Consider the following 22,298-nt stretch of genomic DNA (forward strand, 5'->3'; position numbering starts at 1 on the left):
GTCCATACTCCATGTGTTCGACGGTACAATGATCACACCTAACCGAATATCCTCCCTTCGCATCCGCCATCATCGCACCATCCATGCGCACAAACCCGCTCAGCTTCGTCAACTTCCTCGGCGGCTCCCCGCTCAACCGCCTCTCCTGGCTGCGCTCCTCCCCCGGCTTCGTCAACGCTGTCCTGCCCTCCCGCACGAGTCGCTGGATCGTCTTCAACCAGGGCCAGCCGCTCATCGCTTCCCACCCAGACACCAACAGGCGCTCGCTCGCGCTTCTGCCCACCGCGGACATCCAGTCACTGCTCGGAGAGACACCGTACTTCGGGCAGGGCCAGCTCCCCGGTTCGAGCGCCGAACCTGAAGGCGAGGGAGGGAAAGTTCCATCGGTGTTGGAGGCAGCTCGGCTGCGCGGACTACCGGTCGTCTTCCTGGGGCTGCTCGAGCCCAAGCACGGCGCGGTAGCGAGCGAGCAGGTCGCGAAGGAGGACGTGAAAGCGAGCGCAGAGCACGGCGAGCCCGCGCCCGCGCAGCGCAGCGCGCTTCCGACATCCGACTTTACGGACCCCGAGCGCGCGATCGCGCAGCTGGCGGACTGTACGCCCTACTTTACGCTCGATGTCGCGGATGCTGAGCCGGGCGTGCTGGATGAGGTGCTCAAGAACTCGGCGCTCGCGAAGGAGGGCCACGCGCTGTCGTTCATTGAACCGCGCGGGGCGATGTCGAGTCTGGATCCGTTCACGGCGGGTGTGTTTGCGGAGGCGCGGAGCATGATGGATTGGAATACGAGGAACAGGGTGCGTACTCGAGCCCGTATTGCGCGCTAGGAATGCTCATTGAGTCATGGGGTGGCAGTTCTGCCCTGGATGCGGGTCGGCGGTGCATTCGCTGTGGGCGGGGTGGAAGCTCTCGTGCACTTCGTTACTTCCATGGGCAGACAACACTGGGAAGAAGCCATGTCCTTCCGGGTGCGTATACATCCAGTTTCACTGCTGCCAGTCACCGGTATACTCATCCTCTGATAGGAAAGGACTCCATAACTTTGCTCACCCGCGTACCGACCCCGTCGTGATCATGCTGGCCGTCGACGAGACGGGAGAGAAGATCCTCATGGGGAGAAATGTACGCACATTTCACATACCCTTCTGTCCGTTTCACCCTAAGTTCATGTGCGATTCGCGAAACAGAAAAAGTTCCCTGGCAAGTTCTACTCCGCGCTCGCAGGATTCATCGAGCCCGGCGAAGCCTTCGAGGACGCCGTCAAGCGCGAGATGTGGGAGGAGGCAGGCGTGCGCGTGTGGAATGTGCGGTATCACTCGGGCCAGCCATGGGTGCGTAATTCTATTCCGTCCATGTAGTGCCCACGTAGCGCTCACCTTTTTACCTTTGCACAACGTCCGTAGCCCTACCCCGCCAACCTCATGGTCGGCTTCTATGCCACAGCTGACTCGGCGGCGCCCATCCGGACAGACCTGGATAATGAACTCGAAGGTACGCCAGTCCATCTGATTCCATAGTCAGGCTAGCGTCATTCTGACAAAAACAAACACGGCATACAGACGCGCGCTGGTTCACCCGCGAAGAGGTCCGCGCCGTCCTCGCCCACCCCAGCGGGACCAACTTCACCCGCAGGGACTACAAGCAGATCGCGGACGAAGTGGACCCGCCCGTCAAAGACCAGCAGCAGAGCAAAGAAGCCGCTTCCGCTCACGCTATCGCACCGAAGGACGAGGAGCCGCCCTTCCGGATGCCGCCAATGACGGCTATCGCGGGCGTTTTGATCAAGCACTGGGCGGATGGGGGGTCGGTCGATGGAGGGAGGGTCAGTGGGTACAGTACTAAAGGGAATCTATAGACTTGTACATGTTCAGAGGGCGGTAGATACCTAAGGTAGATACCTGAACGAGCGACATCTTCATCTGGACTCATGGCTGGTATGATTGTGTTGGGCACAAAGATTTGTGAGCAAACAGGTGCCCGTTGGGCGCTGACTAGGTAGACGGCTACAATTCAGCGGATTTGTAACTTCTCGCGTCGTTTGGTGGGTTTTACAGCCATTGTCAGGTTTGCTATACTGCGAACGTGTTGACTGTGAACGTAAAGTAACCATGACGAAGTCGTGCTGTGAAGGGAAAAAATACAGTTGTACTCTACACTACTGTACCTACACGACCGTAGGTTCAAGGGATTTTTGCGTGACATGGAATCAAAATAAGTTCCGATGAGGCCAAAGTTCAAACGTCCGGCGAACGTGTGACTTTGAACCAGGGTGGTTGGTGAAATCCTCAAGACATAACTGATAAAACGAAGGTGAAGAGGATGTTTCATTGGAAGGAGAAGGCAACGCGGACCACATTTTACAGCGTCCCGGTATTCCTCGTCCATCAGGCTTGTACACAAACATCTCAAGCCCTCGCCACCGGTATGACCGACTAATTAAAGCCTGCCACTAGTGGGAAGCTCGACATCTCATTTCCGGTCAATTGCGATCGCGGTAAGGGTCTCGAAAAATTTAAACTCACATGCAACGAATGCAGAAAACACTCGCTGCAGCGAACGGTTTTACTACATCAGAATGTAATAGTATTAGTATTTTTCGTCACGCAGTGAGGTTCATTCTCTTGTGTAATGGGTGACGAGCTAGGTCTTAAGTTCATTTTACGGGTCAAGCGTGAGGCGTGACGAACCTACGGTCATGTAGGTACAGTATTCAATCAACCATATCAAGCCGATCACCTCCACTAACAGACGAGGTCCCTCAGATTCGACCGGTTAAACTACAGGATCGTTACTGCATCTGCATGGACAGAGCTCCCACTATAAATCCATGAAACTACCTCCCGTCCTTGTCCCCGTGTCTTCCAGCATTGTGGTCAGTTCTAGTGCGACAGTCAGATCCTCCAGTGACGTCTCCGTTGTCACACGTCTTGATATGTATTGGGCGCTCTTGCGCAGATGGAAGAAGGTGCGCGTGCAGAAGATCGTGTGGCCCACGACTTGGAGGCTGCAGATGCGCATGTCAGCGATCTCGGTTTGACATGGCAAGGGACCACGGTGACTCACTTGTCGAAGTAATCTGTGTGATATGGCTCAACCGCACCTCAGCCTGAGGGGAGTGCTCTCATGACGATGGCAAAGGATCGACTCACTGGTTGAGTGGTTATAGTTACGATGGAGGCGACCGATAGACCTGCGATTTCTTGTCAGCTCACGCATATATCAAAAGGCAGATGCACGTACATATCACAGCACAGATGTACAGCACAGCATCTATATACGAGATGACGACAACTCTGGACCGGGCGCGATGATGATACGTAAACCATCTGTACAATATCACGCATAATATGACTGAGAGTCTGAAATGAGTGCCAGTCTCTGGTGATCATGATATGGCAAGTACCTATCTCGTGGAACAAAAGAACACCGTACTGTACGGCTCCGCCGGGGTTGAATCTATACTCGCATTGAGATAGCGCTGGTCTTATGGTCAGCAGTGTGATAATTCAGGGCCGATAAAATAATTCATGAGCTTACGCAGTTTCGCTATGCCTGGCACTTTGATAAACGCGAGTTGCGTGAAGCCTACGGCCCCGCCGAGGCAAAACTGGCGGTTGTGAGACGGCCGGCGAACGAACTTATGGAGGCAGAACTTACAAGTGCGAATATAGTCAACGCCCATGCCATCCGTTTGCTGCCCTCCCAAAACGCCAGCGTGCGCAAGATCAAAAGTACTGGCGCGAATTAAGCTCGTGTTCCTTCACCGAAGAAGCACGTAATCCTACTTTCGGCGAGTAATATACTCAGCAGATGGGACACTACAGCGTAATCAGCTTTGTGATCATGCTACTTGGCGCAGAACGGCGAGTTCTAACCATTGGATCCCTCCAAGTTTGGGCACTATATAATACATGAGCCATGTGGTTGTGTACTGAAGTGAATTCTTCACGCACCGGCCCATTCCTTACCGTCTCCAGGACGCCTACATGCGTCAACGTGGTCAGTCTAATACGTACGTTTCCACAGTGTGCAGACTCACGGACGACAGTCAAGGCAATGGCTGGAAACGGCAGATATCGAGCGAGCATGAAAACGACTTGGACGAGGTCCCATCTCCGCGTCCAGACGAGGTCTACTTCTTGGTCAATCGTAAGGTAATAATCATACACCTGATGGCAGCCGAAGAGTGCTGTAATGAAACGGGGGAACGAAGGCTGTGACGAACATGCTCACCAGGAGGGCGAATCCCGCTACTGCAAACTATCAGTCTCGCTAATGCTGATGCGAGAGACTCAGACTCACTGTTTGCATACTACAATCGTCCCGGAAAGCAGCTCAGTCTCAGGTCTCGTTCACGCCATCCCGCTCGACGAGGTCGGGGAACGGTCAATAAAGACTCACCGCAGTGGTTTGCTTTCCACGTTGTGCTACGACCCACTGTAACGAGCTCTCGTCCATGTGTTCGCCGACAGGTCCGTTTCAACGTGGCTCACGATATTGGTGCGTAACCGATGATAATCATGGGCGACGGGGAGGGGCCAGAGAGTGGTGGGCGGGTGCCCGTGGAGCTCGAGGTTTTTGGGCCTGGTGCGTGATGGGAGGTGATGGGCTCAGGGTCACACAACAGGTGCGGCCAAAGCTCGCTCCGGTGATTCCGGTGCCGAAGTATTGGACGTGAATGCATGACGTGGATCCAGGACCAGCGATGTCAATAATTAACGCCCTTTGGTAGACGCCTGTCAGTCTCTGTCACTGCCTGATTTTTGGAGTGCTGTCCGCAGTAGGCATTGGTTAGATCATTTGTCGAGCCAGTGCCATCAAGGCGCCACCATGAAACCTCTTGAAAGACATCTGAGATAACATAACAAATAGCGACGCGTTTTGAGAGGCGCAAACGCGACGCACTCTCTGATCTGATGGATGATTCATGGACTCAAGCCTCGACCCTCGAGTTGATTGCTTTCGCGGCGCGCGCCGTGAAGGGTGGGAATATTCTGTAAAGTTACATTCACGGTCTAGTCATCTGATAGCGCCTGTCAACTTCAAAACTGCGTGGCGTGGGGGATCGCGTGGCTGTCGAACCTCGGCCACGTGTCAAAGCTTAAGTGCTTAACATTTGTAGAAATCATCAGAAATCATCCAATCATTTGCCTCGTCCTCTCGGGCAACTGTGGGCGCCTTGAACCTTCTCTACATATAAGAAATCCGAAGCTGTCGGAAAAGACCTTTATAAAACTTGACAACGTTCTGCTGTTGTCGGTCGTTCGCTTGACTCGGGCTTGATCATCAACTCCGACCCGAAAGCATGGACCGAGCTCGATTCCTGCCTGCATCATACATATTGATCGGAACCACGTAGTTTGCGGAGTCCAGGTTTAGTCAGTGCTCGCAACTGAGATCGACAGGAGCTGTGTTATTGAGCGCAAAGGACTGCTGGGAAAGATAATGCTCGGAGAGCATCAGCTGCGATCGACCACTCATATACATATCAAAGATTAAGAGATCATCAGAGCGAGCTGTGAACGAGAATTGAAGTCGATAAAGCCTGCACATAAGACCCGTGAAAAGGTTAGTTGAGTAAGTCTCCTTGAGGATGAATGCAAGCATATGCTTCATTCGCGCTGTAGTAGGTGATCTGACGTCACGGTCGGTGGCTGTTCTGCATGTAGCAAAAAGAGATGTACCGAGTCAAGGAGTGCGATGAGCTCGATTTTGATAACGTCGAGGTGGGAATCCTTGCCCTGTGTGAGGTGTGGGTAATTAAATGCGCTTTAGCGGTAGACTGCTTGGCGATATACTGTCGCCTATATACCAGACATGATGCGTTTCATGAGGATCAAGACAACTATATAGAAGACTATGACATGTTCGTTCGTTAATGGTATGATTTAATGCTGTAAGGTCATAATACTTCGTCTGTTCCGCGACTCCGAATATTCTACCATTGACGATAGTTCTACTGCTACTGTCAGGTCATCAAACGGTGTCTCCGTTATTGAGCGTCTTGACTGGTACTCAGCGGTCTTGCGGAGATGAAAATAGGTGCGCGAGCAAAATATCGAGTGGCCTACTACTTGTATGCTAAATATGCGCAAATCAGCCATTCCTGTTTGATATGAAAGAACGTGGGCTTTACTTGTCAAAGTAGTCGTTGTGATATGACTAAAACGGTAAATATATCTTTACTTGAACGAGAGTCTTGAAGTTGTGATACGAGTATACTTACCGGTTCGACTGTAATGTCAAGCACACATGCAACCGACAAGCCTGCGCGGTGCTTTATGAGTAGACATTTTGATAGAGTAAATCGGGTCCACGCACTCAGCATAGCAAAAATATACGCGACAGCATCTATATACGAGACGACAATGATCTTGGACCGTGCGTAGCGATGGTACGAAAACCATCTGTAAGAGATTAGGGATAGTAATACTGAATTAATGCAAGGTGAGTGACGGTCCCGCGGTAAATGCCAGGGGAAAGAGCCCACCAAGTTCGTGGAGCATTAGGAAAGCATATACTATGGATCCGCCTCTGTTAAACTTGAATGGGCATTCGTCTGTCGCTATTATGGGTGTTAGAGTATGTCGCCCCAGTGGGTGGAAGTTTTTATGAGCTTACGCAACGTGGGCATGTCTGGCACCTTGGAGGTCACGTAGTCCGTGATTCCTATCGCTCCACCCAGACAAATCTGAAGGAAGATCATGGGAATGAGGTCAAGACGGATGTAAACAGGTGTGGTGCGCTTACGACTGCGAGCACAGATAGAGTCAACACAATCTGTCGAGTGCGGTCCCAGAATGCCATTGTACGCAATATGAGTAGCGCTGATGAATTCAGTTAGTCGATTCACGATTTGGACAACTCTCATTACCTTCAGCAAATACGACGCTTGCCATGTGTAACGCTAAGCGGCATCAGCTATGTGAAACGATACTCGACGCGAGTGCAACGAACTGACCATTAGACAAGTCCAAGTTCGGGCACTAAAGCTGTGCATGAGATAAACATAGAAATGATGTAGAAACGAGCGTATCGCGCACCGGTTCATTGTTCACAGTCTCCAGGACGCCTAAAATTATGGCACGACACTTACTAGAGCTGTATACACCAAAGATCCAACACTTACGAGCCACAGTCAAGGCGATAGCTGGGAAGGGCAGATACCGAGCGAGCATGTAAATAACTTGACCGAAGCTCCATCTTCGCGCCCAGACTAGATTTACTTCTTGGTCAATCGTGAGGTAGTAATCGTAGATCTAGTTAGATTCAAGGGAAGATAGAATGAAGTTAAAGAGGAATTAACGAGGAATCGGAGTTTGTGGGAGATGCTACCCACCAGGAGTGCCATTCCTGCTACTGTGGATCATCAGCTCCACTGCTGCAGATCAGGAGACATTATGCGACTTACTGTTCGCATGCTAAATGAAACGTTCCCAACAAGCGTCTTAGTCCTGCGTCTCGTCCACATGGACATGCCGAGCGGGCTCGACAAGGTCCTGAAACAAGGACTCACCGCATTTATCTGCTTTCCGGATTGTGCTGAGAGCCATACGCTCTTATCCATGTCTTTGCAGACTGGTTGTTTGGAACGTAGGCCACGGAACGATGGTCATGGAAGGCGAGGGAAGAAAGGGAAAGACGCCTCTGGGCGCTGAGGTCTTCCGCAGGGTTTTCCACGGCTCTCGGCGAAGTGACAGACCTTTCTAGGGTAGGCTCGTATAGCCTTGCACGGGTACGCGGATGCCTTGGTGATATGGGTCTGATATGGGTGCGGAGAAGGGCGGAAGTCGGCTAAAAGCTCTTCCGCGGGCGCTTTGGAGGAATAGTTGACATTGGTACATGACAAAAATACTGCAGTCAATAAACGGTGGCCGCTCTTGTCCTAGAAAGTCAAAGATATCAGGAGTTCTTCTTGATACTTTTGTCGGATAGTTTCTGTTTGGGGAATGCGATTGCGAAACAGTTTTGATGCGTCGGTATATCCATCAACTCAACTCTCAAACCGTGAGCGCGGTAACATGGGGTAAGAATGATGACGGCGAACAACATTGTAAGCACGCGCCGAGTCCTGTTAATGCGTCGATTTTGACTCAATAGCCATTATGTCAAATCTTGCCGAGTTAACCCGGTAACTTGGGTGGTGGGTCGGCTCCGTCTTCAGGGGCAATCCCGTTCCTCAGAGATTGAAGTACGTCGAGTAAAAAGGACGACATGACATGACATCCTTCTATCGGACAGCAGTCAAGATAATGTGCGACTGAGTTTGGAACGCGGCCTGAGGATTACGACTAGCCTGTTTGAACTTGGAAGGCTGTGTGAGACTACGTTTCTAAACTTCAGTCTACTTCTGCGTTTTTTTTGCTTCAGCCACTTGTCCTAGACCGATTCCATTATACTATCTACTGCTTTTCACAGGTGAAGCGACACGTTCATTTGTTGAAATAATTACTAGCACCGAGATAAGATAAGATAGGCCTGCCGAACCGAGGCGCGAGAATTCCGGATTTATCGGTCCGTTACAGCCAGAGAATGCCAAGTCACGCGTCGGTCAGTGACCGACCGTGACCGACACGATGACTGGATGTCGGTCATTTAAAAACCATGACCAGAACGCTGAGTCGCGTCTCGGTTATGAGCGTGGCCGGTAATCCGGTCGCGCGCAGAGATCTTGGGGGGACTCAGGGGTTCGTAGATTAGAAACATGTAGATAGCGTAGATTGTCTGTTTGTATCGTACAAAACCTATGTAGCGCCCAATAAAAACTGCTGCGTAGTGTCAATTAATGAAAGCTTTATGTTACCACCCGATCCTGCCTCGTCCTGCTTAGGTATCGCCTCTAACTCTAATAATTCGTACATAGAAGTTCTCACTGGCATGAGCCTACTACTGCTTATACAAGTCAGACCAGCTCTTATCAGCGAAGTTGAAGAGGTCGCGAAGGGAAATTTGCATGCCAATGATGGACGGCTAGCAAATAGGGTCCTTGTCAAGTCCATCTTCATCTGAGAGATGCATGTGTTGCTGAATCAAGGCATGGAATTGATCTACAGAGGTATCAGACTCGGATGGGATGGATTCCTTGGTCGGTTCCGGGGCGGAAACACGGGTAGTGACCCGGTCTAACGAAGTAAGAACAACTTCCGAGTGTTAATATTGTGCTTTTGCGACATATCATTAATGCGATGTGTCATAGATACATGAGTAGCTAGTGGATGCTAGCTAACTACACACAGTGGTAGAAGGGTGCTCCAAAACTTCGTTTCACATACGGAAATTACTATTGCTACTTTATTTTGGCGTTTATGTTCTAACTCGCACGTCAAGCTATCATATTAAAGCAACAGGGCCTATGTTTCAACGTGCGTGGCGGCGAGGGAGCATTGCCTTCAGCGAACGCGTCCCTCGCGCGTCGACTTCGGAGAGTCACATGTTTTTAATGTTACTATATATGGGCATGATTCGCGAACTTCCGAGAAGTCCGTTCGGTCACTAGTCACGATGACCGACAGTGTCGGTCACTGGCGGTCACGGTCATTCTAAAATGACCGACACGCCCGGTCATCGCGTGGCATTCACTGGTTACAGCCCCCTACTCCGCGACACAACTTACGACAATCAGCCAGCGATGAATCGATGGCGATGGAAACCTTGCCGGATGTAAGCTTTGTTTATTTGCATTTCGGATTTCCGAACATGACTCGGCTCTTTTCGGCCTTGGTTGTCTTCGAGTTTCCTGTCCACCTTGCTGTTTGCCCTCATCCCTCCACCCTCCACCCTCCCTGTCTCCCGCACCCACCACGCGCGTTGCCCGTCGCGTCTCATAAAGGCAGGACCACAAACCAGGATCTAGGGCAGACAAAGCCGGTGCAATAATGTCCAACACGGTCAAAGACCTCGCAGCCGGTACGGCAGGTGGTATTGCTCAGGTATGCATGTCTCTTTGCGTCACGGCCTGGCTCTCTTCTGACGGGGTATATCAACTCAGGTCCTCGTTGGACAACCCTTCGACATCGTCAAAGTGGTCAGAACATTCCTCTGTCGTTGACCGCTTCCTTGCTCGGCTCACTCGCAAACTCATATTTTCCTCCATTACCTGCTACCCGTCTCGCATTGCTTTCTGCATTACGTTGGGATCATGAATACAAAGCGTATGCAAACGTCGGCCAAGGGGACCTACTCTGGCATGATGGACTGTGCAGGCGGTATCCTTAAGAATGAGGGTCCCCTTGCGTTCTACAAGGTCCGCCCGCTCCGCGCACCGTGTAACTTCAGTACTCACACGTGCAACTTGTAACGCTGCCCCGTATCCCATATACCCACCCAATCGCACTACGCACCTACCGGATTCGCCGTCAAACAGGGCACGCTCACGCCTCTGCTCGGCATCGGTGTATGCGTTTCAATCCAGTTTGGCGCGCTCGAGTTCGCGAAGCGCAAGTTTGCTGAGCAAAATGCGGCCCGTGGTGTCGGTGGTGATGGAGGGAAGCTGCTCAGTGCGTCGCAGCTCGTGGTTGCCGGTGTGGGCGCGGGTCTAGCGAACGGATGGGTTTCGGGTCCAGTGGAGCATATACGTATCCGTGCGTCTTGTCTCTCTCTCTCTCAATGTTTACTCTAACTCAAAAACCCTCTCTGGCACCTTGACCCCGCCCTCGTACGTGTACAGGCTTGCAAACACAGTCCAACACGGCACCGTTGTACAAAGGCCCCTTTGACGCAATCCGCAAGATCACGTCCGAGCACGGGATCAAGGCCCTGTTCAAGGGTCAGATGGTCACCTTCCTGCGCGAGGCGTCGGGCTACGGCGCGTACTTCCTCGTATATGAGAAGCTCGTCCAGCGAGAGATGGCAACGACGGGCATCTCGCGCGAGCAGCTGAGCCCCGTCAAGGCGGTGTTGTATGGTGCCACGGCTGGATATGGGGTGCGTCAAGTTTATCAGTACTAACTGAGTGCTGGGTGCTGACGGCTATATGCGTGGTGGGTAGCTATGGGCGGTGATATACCCTATCGATATGATCAAGTCCCGCATGCAGACGGATGGATTCTCGCCCTCGACGGGTCAGAAGTACTTGAATGCCCGTGACTGCGTGCGAAAAGTGTGGCGGACAGAGGGTATCAGCGCGTTTACGCGTGGATTGGGGCCGACTCTCATCCGGTACGTCCACGCGTTTCCGGTCTTGTCTCTAGTATGAGGATTGACGCTGACGCTTTCTTGTCCGTTGCTTCTAGTTCCCCATTCGCCAACGGCGCGACGTTCCTCGGATTCGAGCTGGCAAGCCGAGTCCTATATTCATAGACGCACCAAACAACCTAGATATCGGACACGCCTCAATACGCGATCCTGCCTGTGGTGAAATACCTGCACTCTCGTTAAAACTAACGTCAAAACAATTATTGGACCCCCGTTGCAGATTATGTTTTGGGATTCATCTCCCCTGGCAGCTTAGACGCCAGATGCACATATATCTCCGTTGTACCTGTTTTACTGCGAAGGTAGAATGAAGTGCACGGATGCGGTGATGCAGGTCCTGTACCGCGGATGCGAAGTACATACGTTCTAGATGTAGCCTATAATATGCCTTTTGACTTATAATATTGGTCTTCATTAATGCATTGTACCGTTCTAAACGGCGGAAGTGTAGATAATTCGGAGAGCTGTTCAGCTCTCGGTGAAGGTACAATTTTGCTATCATCGTTAGGACATGTCTTATTCGCTTTTACTCTGCTTCCAGCTGAGGATTCGTAATTTCCGCGAGCCATTTAGAGAGAATGGCGGTGATCTACTTCCGTAGGCATACCCCGAAACGTGTTCGAATCTTGCAGCTGCCACTTTGCAGCGCTTGGATCCTTCTAGATAATATCTGCGCACTCGGAAGTTATGTCGGTCACATATTCGGCTTCGGATTTAGCACCATAGTCGCGGGCGTTATTTCTCAGCGTACGCTACGGTACACCGTAAATTTCTGGAATAGCTCATCTCGGAACATGCTCGGTACTCAATATAGGAAATCCTGAAGAAACGGGTCCATCCCTATTGTTATCTAAGAAGTACTCGGGAATTAATGAGGAGCACATTTGTCCCAGCGTCGAGCCGAGAATGAACCGCATATTTAGGGCGTAGCTTTGTTCATCGCAATTCAAGGTGTTTTTAATGGCGCTGTACAGAACCAATCATAAAAGGAGCCGCAACAAACGCTGTTGTACTAAGCTTTAGTTCGTGTGCGGCACTGAGATTAATCGATTGCGTATGGAAAGCCAAGAGGCGCGGACTTGCATCTTAATCTTGATTTCGGCGCAAGACGTTCTAGCAAGTACTGGCACTGGCGTTAACGGAAGCTTCTATCACTAGTCTGTGTGAAATGCGAAGACCGCAAGAGTGGATTGTTGCCAACGATGGATTGGGAGTCAGTATTAGGTTCGAGTCATCAGCATACAGCGCTTTAAACGAGCGTTCGGGTTGGCCAGTGACGTCCTTGAGACATCTATCAACATTGCTGATATTGAGGAGTATCTTCTGGAGAATAAAAACGCTCGAGATTGTTGAGCAGCGACACTGGAAGGCTCATTCACCATGTCAAGCGTCCGACTTGGGCTGAGAGCCGAAGGAAAACATAGCACCCGCGTTACCGCCGCTGCGAGATTAAGCGAAGCACCTGACCGTGTGCGCGTCTAAATTACGACGAGCCCTCACGATGGTGTTATCCACAATATTAAGCGGATAACGTAGGGCCACGCATGCGCAGCAAGAGCCCGCTACCGTAGATCGTTTGAGCCACACCTTGCAACACTTGAAATGTGTATGACAATAAGTTACTCTAAAGCTAAAAAGATACCGCCCTTTCCCCTCAATGAACATGGCACCCATAATCTAACATGCGCTGAGTGCGCTCTCCCTGGCATTTTTCTTAAAAGTCTATGTCATATATTTACCTATAGGCTTGGATAGATGTATTTCACCAGTCCACATAAAAACTCTATCGTGAATCAATTGCAAAGAGCAGACACCCTGTTACATTGAGGGTGCCATGTTGCATTCAATAGGGGTGCAAGGGCGGTATGACTTAGAATCCATCAACCCGGTTGCCTACTACGTCCCCTGTTGTTCGCACCTGCCTGCACCTGCCGATGAAGGAGATGGCGGAGACAACACTTCAACCTTGTCCTCCCCTTTGTGTAATGATGAACCCGTGCCCATGAGCCCGTTAAAAACTCTGAGGTCCCCATCTTTCTTTGTCGAAGCTGCAAGCCAGAAACCTGCTAAATTTCAAGCAAACGCTTGAAACATCGCATGCACCTAGTTGACAGAGTCTGACATGAAAATACGCGATTGAGTATGTATCCAGAACAGCTTCAATGGCCCAAAACCAAGTGCAAAACCGCATGTACAGTGTGGGCCATTCAGTCTCATTTGATACCTGATGAAGAGAGGCAAGGGTTTCTGACGTCAACATCGAATATAGGACGAGGGCCAACAAATGATTGTCGAAATCAAGCTTTTAATCAGAGAAATTAACAGCGGCATCCATGAGAGTGGTGATGGTTCAGTTCTACGCGAGAAGTCGAGGACAGATTACCACTGGCAGCTTGCATCATGGACTGGGAGTTGTCTGTATGCACGTTCGCTTGAACAAGCATGCATGGACTATGGGAATCACAGACAGTATGCGTTTTTCTGCCAATTCACGAACAAAGGTTCTGGGACCGGGAACACTTGAAGAAAAGGGAGATCTTGGGGTATGTATCAACAAGAAAAGAACGCTGTGGGGCGAAACGAGAACAGGGGACCTCACGCTAACGTTGTGTCGGAAGCTCAATAGATTGCCTAAAGAAGAAAATGCGCGCGCGGAAAATGAAGCGGGGACCGAAAATCACGTGATCACGTAGGAGCTGAATTTTGGCAGAGATCCCTGGCACAAGAGTTGCGCTGAGACCCACTACCTAAGGTAGCGGGAATCTTCCACCTAAACATATCTCCGGCCGAGAAGATCTAATGATTCTCTCATCCTCGGAGTCATATTACGGTGTGGTGCAGAAACGTGGGGCGACGTAGGTATGCTCTCACATAAAACGGTGAGCCTCGATTGGTGAGTACCAAGTGGCAGTTCCTGACTCCCTTCCTCTCCTCGAACGCGTCCTTTCCTTATGGATTCAACAAGCCCTTTGCTTGATGGCTCGCTTTTCCTTCCGGAGATTGTAGACCTGTTTAGGTCCGAACGTCCACAGAAACCCCTATTCGCCTTTCCCGACCATACCAACTCTGGCTTGGTGACAATAACGGCCTTGGAGTTCGCTCGGGCTGCTCATCGAGTAGCCCATGAGCTGACCACTTCCGTCAAACCTCGAAGAGAGCGGGGGGAGACTGTTGCCGTGTTGTCACTCGGAGATACCATCGTCTATCATGCAGTTGACGTAGGTATGCAGATGGCTGGTTTGGTGGTACGTCTGTCATACCTCAGTCTTCCAAGAACATCACAGTGACAAAGTGCAACCAAGCCCTTCCCTATGTCTCCAAGAAACTCGCCCCAGGCAATCGCAAGCATGCTCAACAAAACTGAGTGCCGCCATATCCTCATTATAACGCCTCTGCCTGCCACCTTCCTCGACGAGGTCTGCGGGTTATCCGCACTTGACCTCACTATCACCCGACTTCCCCCTATCGCGCGCATCTACCCAAAGCTCGGACGAGAAACGGCTGAAAATGCCTTCGCACCCTTTCCGTATAAACGGCCACACCCGGAAGAAGTCGCCATGTACCTTCACTCCTCCGGAAGCACGGGATTTCCCAAGCCAATCGCCATTACACACCTTCGCCTCATTCAGTGGCTCCGGCAATGCGTCACATTCGTCGGGCAGATCTCTCAGTCATTGAAAGAGCCATCTAGGGGGACGCACGTGCAACTGGGCGTGGCTGCGTTCCCCCCGTTCCATTCCCTCGCATTCTTCACGCAGCTGTATGCGCCCCTGATCAGCGACGCTGTTGCGTCCGTCTATCGCCCGAGTTCTGTTGAATACGCCGATGCGCAACCTGTCGCACCGACGCCCGACAATGTCCTCGAAAATGCGCGACTAACTAATGCGGACGTAGTTTACGTCGTCCCGATGTTCCTAGAGGAGATGCTACATTCGCCGGATGCAATCAGTGCGCTGAAGACATATGACCGCGTCGTAAGTAGTAGCATCCTTTTAATCGACCTCCAGTTTCATACATATCCACAGCTGTACGGAGGAGGGATCCTTCCCGAGAAGGTGGGCTGCCAGCTCTTCGAAGCAGGCGTACCTCTCGCGACATCGTATGGAGGAACTGAGTTTGGCGCGCCGGCAGCGCCTCCGAACATCGGCGATACACACGAAGGAGATTGGGGTTACTTCTATTTCCCAGACGCGACCCAAGTGCGGTGGGCTGACCAGGGTGATGGCACGTTTGAGTTGCATGTATTGGTGCGTTCGTATGTCATCTCTTAGGGTGAACGGCCTCTGACATGTGGCATATGACAGTCGAATGGCGTCTATGATATCGCCCCCGAGTACCACAACCTGCCTGACGTCGAGGGCTACGCGACCTCGGATATCTTCGTCAAGCACCCATCTAAGGAGAACTTGTGGCGCATGTGCGTATCATGGTACCGAGAGATCGTTGTCTGCTCATCTGATTCTATGTGCAGCGTTGGTCGCAAGGATGATGTCATCGTACTGTCCTCCGGCGAGAAGACCGTACCAGCCCCGATGGAGAGCGCTATCTGCGCCCACCCTCTCGTCATGGGCGCTGTGATGTTTGGCGAAGGACAGTCTACTGTAGGAGTCATCCTTGAGTCTAGGGGTGCCGTCGCAGATGAGAGGAAGTTTGTTGGCGAGGTTTGGTACAGCCATTTTACTTGCTTGGGACTTCGCGTCACTGAACATGCACTACCGTTTCTGAAACTAGGCCTTATATTGAAGACGCCAACAGCGCAGCACCGGCTTTCAGTCGTATCTTTAAGAGTACAGTCTTAGTTGCCAAGGCAGAGAAGCCTTTCCCACGCGCTGGGAAGGGTACTGTTCTCAGAAAAGCTACATTGAACGAGTACAAAACTGAGATTGATGCACTGTGAGTGATCTGATTCAAATTGCCCATCACTGAGTAAGCTCATTAAGTTTCTGTTCAGATACGAGAATTTCTCACAAGATTCAACTTCTGAGTTAGCAGTTAACCTCGCTGATCTCTCGAACGAAGCACTGCAAGAGTGGCTCGTCAAACAGGTCAGGTCGAGTGTACCCAGGTCTTCGGCCATCAATGCTACATCGGATCTGTTTTCGTTCGGCTTTGACAGGTACCCATTGAACCGTCTTTCCAAGGATATTTTTTGATTAGTTTCCTGTTGTAGCCTAAGCATAGCGCACATCTACCAGGCTATTATTTTCTCGGTTGAGCCTCGCATGCGAGATTCAATACCTCGCAATGTTCTCTACGAATACTCGACAATCGCACAGCTTGCGGATGCCCTGTACTCTACTATGCACAATACGAACGAGAATGATAATGATTGGCGGAAGAGCCATCGGATGTCTATGCAGAGCATGCTCGCGCGATATAGTAAGCCCTCGCCTTCGCCTCGCTATCATAGGATAATAACATCGCGTACTTCTTAGAAGTCCCCACACCACAAGGCGCTGTAGTCCTCCTCACTGGCTCAACGGGCCACCTAGGCTCTTACATCCTGCACGAGCTTCTCTCCAACGACGGCGTCTCGAAGATATACGCATTCAACCGGGCCTCCTCGGGCCGGTCGGGCCGCGAGCGCCAAGAAGTCTCCTTCGCATCCCGCAAGCTCCCCGTGTCCTCACTCGACTCGAGCTCCCATAAGCTCGTGTTCCTCGACGGAGACACATCCGAGCCCGAACTCGGTCTCAGCGCCGAAGTGCTAAGAGATCTGCGCAACGAGGTGTCGGTGATCATCCACAACGCGTGGCGCGTGGACTTTAATCTCCCGCTGATCGCGTTCGAGGCGAACATCGAGGCGACGCATAATCTTGTGGAGTTTGCGCTTTCTGCGTCGAGCGCGAAGAGGGTCAGGTTTGTGTTTGTGTCGTCGGTTGCGGCTGTGCAGGGGTGGAGTCCTGAGCGCGGGCCGGTGCCGGAAGCGGTGGTGGATGAGGCGGATGTTGCGCTGGGGAGCGGGTATGGGGAGAGTAAGTATATTGGTGAAAAGGTGCGTCTAGCATTTTTCTTTTGTGTTGGTATTAGTGTGAGCTCAGAATGTGACACAGATCGTGGCAGAGAGCGGGCTCGAGGGCACTTGTGTTCGCGTCGGTCAGATAGCAGGTGGGCCAGGCGGCATCTGGCCGACGACCGAGTGGGTGCCCATTGTGGTAAAGTCAAGCGTTGTGTTCGGAGCTATGCCTGAGCTTCCTGGTGTATGCGTTCTTTCTTCGTTCTGTCACCGCTCCTTGACGCATCTCATACATCGATAGGACGTCTCATGGATTCCGGTCAACGCCGTTGCATCCGCACTTGTGCACATCTGCCTGAAGCTGTGTTCACCGCATGATGACACATACATCCCTCCTGTACTCAACCTCGTCCACCCGCACCCTGCAGCGTTCCTCGAGCTCGTCGAAGCCATGCGAGACGCAGTCGCGGCAAAGAAGCGGCTCCTGAGCAAAGACGACGACCTGCCTCTGGTGAGCTACGACGAATGGTTAAGTCGGTTGGAAGACCTCGAGAAGGGACAGGTGCATTGGGCGGGTGGGAAGAAGCTTAGTGAAGTGGTGAGTACAGCTGCCCCTGCCTGCGGTATCGGCTGCGTGCAGCTAACGGTCATCAGCCCGCTTTGAAGATCATCGACTTCTTGAGGAATCTTACTTGTGCGGACGGCAATAAGAACAAGTTCAGCACTGACCAGATTGAGCACGTCGTTCCATCTTTGCGAGAGTTGCGTCCACTTGGAAAAGGTGATGCCAAGGCGTGGGTGGAATATTGGGTTGACTTTGGTTTTTTGTAGTTTGTTTATCCACGAGGCGTGAGTGCCATAGATTGGGCAAACGATGTATTCCTACTGGCTGTATCCATGCTTGCTTCGTAGACCGACCACAGAGGTATCAATAAAAAGGACGCATATATAGGCTAAAGTACAAATTACCAAACGTACCCACCGGCACGCACTATCAATACCCATGCATAAGCATCGCCCTCCCGTTCAATGTACTCACATCCGCGCTCCCCCGCCTCGCGTTCCCCTCAGCCCACGAGATCACTCCCGCAACATGCTCCCCCTCGCTCTCCGTATACTGCACCCTCCGCTGCCTGTCCATCCCCGCTGGATCGTCCGCGCGCCCCGCCACGAGACTCGCCGTCTTATACGCCGACGTGTGCACATCAAAGTGCCCCTCGAATGCGGGCGGCAGGCGCACCTCCGCGTCTGCGTTCTTGGTCCGCGCCTGCAGCGCGAGCTCGGCCGCGTTGTGCGGCATGTCGACGATCCCGAGCGTAAGCGGGCCGTTTTCCGTGCGCGCGGAGACGTTGAAGCGCGAGCCGGCGCCGTCGTACGGCACGGGCGCGTATAGGCCGACGCGGGCGTCAATGGGTGCGTTGGTGGTGGTGAGGGAGAGGGCGCTGGGCGTGTGGTCGAACTTGTTTGTGAGGGAGATGGAGGTGTCGATGTGCCCGTTGGAGGTGGTGAGGGAGAGGGAGGTGGAGGCGCTGAAGTGGCCGGATATGGGGGCGTTTGTGGTGAGGATGGTGCCGGTGTCGCAGACCAGTGACTGTACAAGGGAGATGGAAAGCGGTGTGTCAGTTGGTGAGTGGAAGGACTTGGGGTTAATAGAAAGCGTACGTTGGCTTTGATCGCAGCGTTTGCCGTCACGAGGTTGATATGGTTAAACAGGATCTTGCTTTGGAGTTCTCCGGCATCGATGTTGTACCGCGGAGAGTTCACTTCGAGCTTTCTGACGCGCCGTTTGGCTGGACCATAGCGTCGTGCGGGGAAGGTTAATGTGATATCAAACTTGAGTTGGTCGGCGTAGCTGGTTGTGCCTGTCCAGCTGGGAACCTACAGCGCATTATCGGTCAGCAAAGGTGACAAGGCTTGGTAGGGTTACTCACGAAGATCCCAACGCCTTGCTCATGTGAACCGCGCTCCAGCAAACACACATGTGCCCCCTCGATAGCTCGCGAATCATGGTATGCGGTGCGGACTGAAATCTGAATGTTGTCGGAGGAGCTCGTTTCGGTGGATAGGTGAATGTCGCCATATTGGCGTCCACCACGAGTGAAGAGGTAGATCACATCCGAGTCGATAGGAATCTCAAACTCGGCATCCGCGCCCTGGGAGTGGACTGGGCTCCAGCTCGGACTGCGGTACGCTTCCCAAGTTTCGTTTTTGCTGCCAGCACAGCGGAGGATCTTGCCGTCCGCGGCGAGCGGGTAGCCGGTGTTGCTTTTGTCTGTTCGGCGCTGGAGAACGAGAATGGTTGGATGAGCTCGGAGAAGTATCTACAGCGAAGTGTACATACACCGCGATAGTAGGGATAGCTCTGATCAAACCTTGCAACCTCGACTATGCTGTCCGTGAGCACGGCGAACAGGAACCAGATAAGGGTAGCCGCCGCGAACGCCTTCCAGAACCGTGCAGCTGGGGACTCGTGGTATCTGTACACGACCACGCCCTCGAGCGCTGTAGGAGACGCGACGTACTCCTGCGGTGCTCCCTGGTACGTGTGCGGCTGGGCTGGGGGCTGGTACGGCGGTGGGGGTGCCGGCTCTGGCTCCTGTGCTAGCTGCTGCTGACTCGGTCCGGAACCCGAAACGAGGGGCTGGCGTTCGCCGGCGGGGGCCTTGGTGTCATCACCGTCGACGATGATCATGGTGGGTGGAAAGAAAGGGTATCAAGACGTATAGGCGCGGCTGATGGAGTGAGCGGGGATGTTTATGTGAGTCAGGAGCACATGATGGCGCGCAGCATGTGGTGGTGACTGCGGGACCTGCGGAGGCTGGCATTAGACGCCCAACGCGCCTGTTTGCAAGTCTGGGCATTTGAGCCTTATCTTGGCCTTACACATTCTCACCCAGTACTAATGAAAGTTCCCTCTGCCTCAAACATGCGATCATCCGAGACGATTCCCAGGCACAGAGACTATGCAGTGCATCTCTAAACCTGTAGCTTTTTGCCTAGATCATGGTAGGCTCCCACCTACCTCCCCCGGGGCATCTCATTATGCTTGAGTGGGAAAAGCGGATCGTGAGACTGGGTCCGGGCCGACTCCGCGACTGCTTACATAATAACAGCAATATCACGCGAGCGCACTTACTCTCCACGAAGTGCTTGACTGCTGCCATGATTTGGGTGCAGTAGTTGCAGTCAAACGCTACTTAGACAATATAGGTGCGTTTGGGATATATGCGTCCGGTTCTATAGATTGATGACTTGACCTAACTAGTTTCTTGGCGTGCCATGAAGTACCTCTACGTTTACAAATGAGTGGGACCGTGACGTGCTTTTCCAACCCAACCTATGCTGCAGAGACGACAGTCCCATCCCAGGTCAGCTTAGCGGTATACATAGGCCTCGTCAGAGGGTCTGAGTTGGTCGTTGCGTGAAACACTGCAAACGAGCCATCCGGGATGGGCGTCATACCGCCGGGTGCCGTCAGGCTGTCGTCTCCGGTGACAAGCAGGGGCGAAGACGCTTTCGTGTATGGTCCCGTAACGGAGGATGCAGTCGCGTAGCTTACATCGTACAGATTGGTGTTGTAGCAGTTGGAGGAGAAGAACAAGGCATAGCTGGTGAGTCGCCCCTTGTCAGTCCATCATTCGGTGCTCGGTGACCGCAAGGACCACTCACACTCCGTTCACCAGCACGATCTTCGGTGCCTCGATCAAAGGACCATCGTACTCACTACGGTCGAGGATCTGGATAGCATCGCCAGTCGGTGTCACACCGTCGCTCTCCACCTGTTGGAGCATGATAGGTGTCGAGTACTCCAGGTTCCCGTTCCCGCACGAACCACCGCCACCAAGGTTGTTTCCGTCGACCTTGTAAGCAACATAGCGCGTCCCATCCGAGTCCTGGAACCCTGACGGATCAATGGCGCCGCCCCCAGTTGCGTTGCAGGCGAGAGCTGAAGACTCCGGGCTGAACGGGCCGAGCGGGGTCGTGGCGGTGGCCGCTCCGACACAGTGAGTGCCCTCAGAAGTTGATTCCCCAGCATAGTCTGAAGGTGCGTATCGTCATCGTCAGTTTGAACTCGACGAGTACACTTGACGTACTCACACATGACATAGGTTCCATCTCCACGATCAATGACATCAGGCGCCCATGTCAGACCGTTGTTCCCCGTGGCCCACGAGCCAACGGTAGGGAGGGCATCTTGCGCTAGGACGGTCCAGGTGGAACCGCTGTCGGTGGAGGTTGCAAGCTGGATGTTGTACCCGTTCCCGTTTGTTGCGTATGCGTAGTATCTGGCAAGCAAATGGCTTCAGCTTGTTTTCCTTATGTTCGACGGATAATGACATACGTTCCATCCGCGATGACGATGCTAGGGTCGGGGAAGTCGGTGCTCGTGACAGGCCCAGCAACGGAAGCTGCGGCGTAAGACGCGAAGGCGAGCTCGGCGGCGAGGATAAGGACGCGCTGCATAGATGTGGATGAAGAAGTGCAGGAGGTGTGTTCAGTGTCTTGGCTATGCTGTTTATTTCTGACTCTTCTTATAGACGCCCATATTGAACAGCCGTCCGTTTCTTACGTCTACAAGTTATTCTTATCCCCAATATCATGATAATCTCTCCGAGGCATCGTGCGTATATTCACCATTGTTACAGGAAGATGACCTCCGAACTTTCCAACACCGCGATAATTATAGGCCAGTTCTGCCCAGTTGCGCACATATACCTCATGGCAACGCATGCACCCCCCCATAGTACATTGGTTCTGGGGGGCACCGCCCCTTACACATCCAGTGCAGGCATCAACTTCTTAAGCGCTTGTCTTCCTCACGACACAGTATTTCCCTCCGTCTCTACCTCACGCTCTATGATTTTTGCGATGGACACTACGAGGTAGCCGCAACCCTGTAAGTATGCACAACATTCGCACATATGATCAGAATGATAAACTGATGCCTGTGCTCGTGATCACCCCAGGTCTATTCTTGATCCTGAGACCCTGAGGCCATACGCTTTCATTCCTGTGTCACTCGCAAGCATACGCACCAAATGTCAATCCATGTACTTGGAAGCACAACGTTGTGTGTAACTTCAGCCCGAATGAACATGCGGTGTCGCTGGCAGGCACGCGTCGCAATATGGCGCGTCTCACGTGCCGCCTG

The 22,298-nt window shown here is 52.4% G+C and overlaps 6 protein-coding genes across 6 annotated transcripts; 3 read left to right on the plus strand and 3 right to left on the minus strand.

Annotated features, from left to right (window-relative positions):
• On the plus strand, positions 1–1,917 carry CONPUDRAFT_81396 (uncharacterized protein). The gene is made up of 6 exons (XM_007768386.1): positions 1–794; positions 853–965; positions 1,023–1,119; positions 1,185–1,328; positions 1,401–1,488; positions 1,557–1,917. Exons 1-6 carry the CDS (start codon positions 84–86, stop codon positions 1,850–1,852), a joined length of 1,449 nt encoding a protein of 482 aa, XP_007766576.1. The 5' UTR covers positions 1–83; the 3' UTR covers positions 1,853–1,917.
• Positions 1,918–2,881: 964 nt separating this feature from the next.
• CONPUDRAFT_164407 (uncharacterized protein) lies at positions 2,882–4,482 on the minus strand (the record flags this gene model as incomplete). Its single annotated transcript, XM_007769026.1, has 14 exons — positions 4,399–4,482; positions 4,300–4,309; positions 4,231–4,250; positions 4,037–4,166; positions 3,951–3,979; positions 3,873–3,897; positions 3,783–3,815; positions 3,655–3,731; positions 3,535–3,604; positions 3,401–3,475; positions 3,238–3,348; positions 3,147–3,187; positions 3,061–3,086; positions 2,882–3,001 (listed from the first exon to the last, which is right to left on the minus strand). Coding segments are annotated over exons 1-14 (822 nt in total), but the record flags the coding sequence as incomplete, so codon positions are not given.
• A 1,279-nt stretch (positions 4,483–5,761) lies between these two features.
• On the minus strand, positions 5,762–7,697 carry CONPUDRAFT_143354 (uncharacterized protein). The gene is made up of 14 exons (XM_007769027.1): positions 7,514–7,697; positions 7,409–7,418; positions 7,337–7,356; positions 7,127–7,256; positions 7,041–7,069; positions 6,959–6,983; positions 6,872–6,904; positions 6,748–6,824; positions 6,619–6,688; positions 6,488–6,562; positions 6,319–6,429; positions 6,224–6,264; positions 6,134–6,159; positions 5,762–6,078 (listed from the first exon to the last, which is right to left on the minus strand). Exons 1-14 carry the CDS (start codon positions 7,562–7,564, stop codon positions 5,886–5,888), a joined length of 891 nt encoding a protein of 296 aa, XP_007767217.1. The 5' UTR covers positions 7,565–7,697; the 3' UTR covers positions 5,762–5,885.
• A 2,056-nt stretch (positions 7,698–9,753) lies between these two features.
• CONPUDRAFT_122049 (mitochondrial carrier) lies at positions 9,754–11,551 on the plus strand. Its single transcript, XM_007769028.1, has 7 exons — positions 9,754–9,926; positions 9,986–10,021; positions 10,148–10,240; positions 10,361–10,577; positions 10,664–10,920; positions 10,985–11,154; positions 11,229–11,551. Exons 1-7 carry the CDS (start codon positions 9,873–9,875, stop codon positions 11,293–11,295), a joined length of 894 nt encoding a protein of 297 aa, XP_007767218.1. The 5' UTR covers positions 9,754–9,872; the 3' UTR covers positions 11,296–11,551.
• A 2,385-nt stretch (positions 11,552–13,936) lies between these two features.
• Positions 13,937–18,722, plus strand: CONPUDRAFT_143356 (acetyl-CoA synthetase-like protein). The gene is made up of 12 exons (XM_007769029.1): positions 13,937–14,435; positions 14,493–15,164; positions 15,216–15,437; positions 15,495–15,607; positions 15,662–15,856; positions 15,922–16,083; positions 16,142–16,306; positions 16,361–16,569; positions 16,626–17,185; positions 17,244–17,390; positions 17,448–17,744; positions 17,801–18,722. The coding sequence occupies exons 1-12, from the start codon at positions 14,142–14,144 to the stop codon at positions 17,975–17,977; spliced, it is 3,213 nt and encodes a 1,070-aa protein (XP_007767219.1). The 5' UTR covers positions 13,937–14,141; the 3' UTR covers positions 17,978–18,722.
• Positions 18,723–20,331: 1,609 nt separating this feature from the next.
• Positions 20,332–21,625, minus strand: CONPUDRAFT_102278 (glycoside hydrolase family 43 protein). Its single transcript, XM_007769030.1, has 4 exons — positions 21,489–21,625; positions 21,245–21,432; positions 20,816–21,185; positions 20,332–20,754 (listed from the first exon to the last, which is right to left on the minus strand). Exons 1-4 carry the CDS (start codon positions 21,608–21,610, stop codon positions 20,484–20,486), a joined length of 951 nt encoding a protein of 316 aa, XP_007767220.1. The 5' UTR covers positions 21,611–21,625; the 3' UTR covers positions 20,332–20,483.
• Positions 21,626–22,298: the final 673 nt, after the last annotated feature.

This window comes from Coniophora puteana (genome assembly GCF_000271625.1).
Source record: "Coniophora puteana RWD-64-598 SS2 unplaced genomic scaffold CONPUscaffold_4, whole genome shotgun sequence".
NCBI lineage: Eukaryota > Fungi > Basidiomycota > Agaricomycetes > Boletales > Coniophoraceae > Coniophora > Coniophora puteana.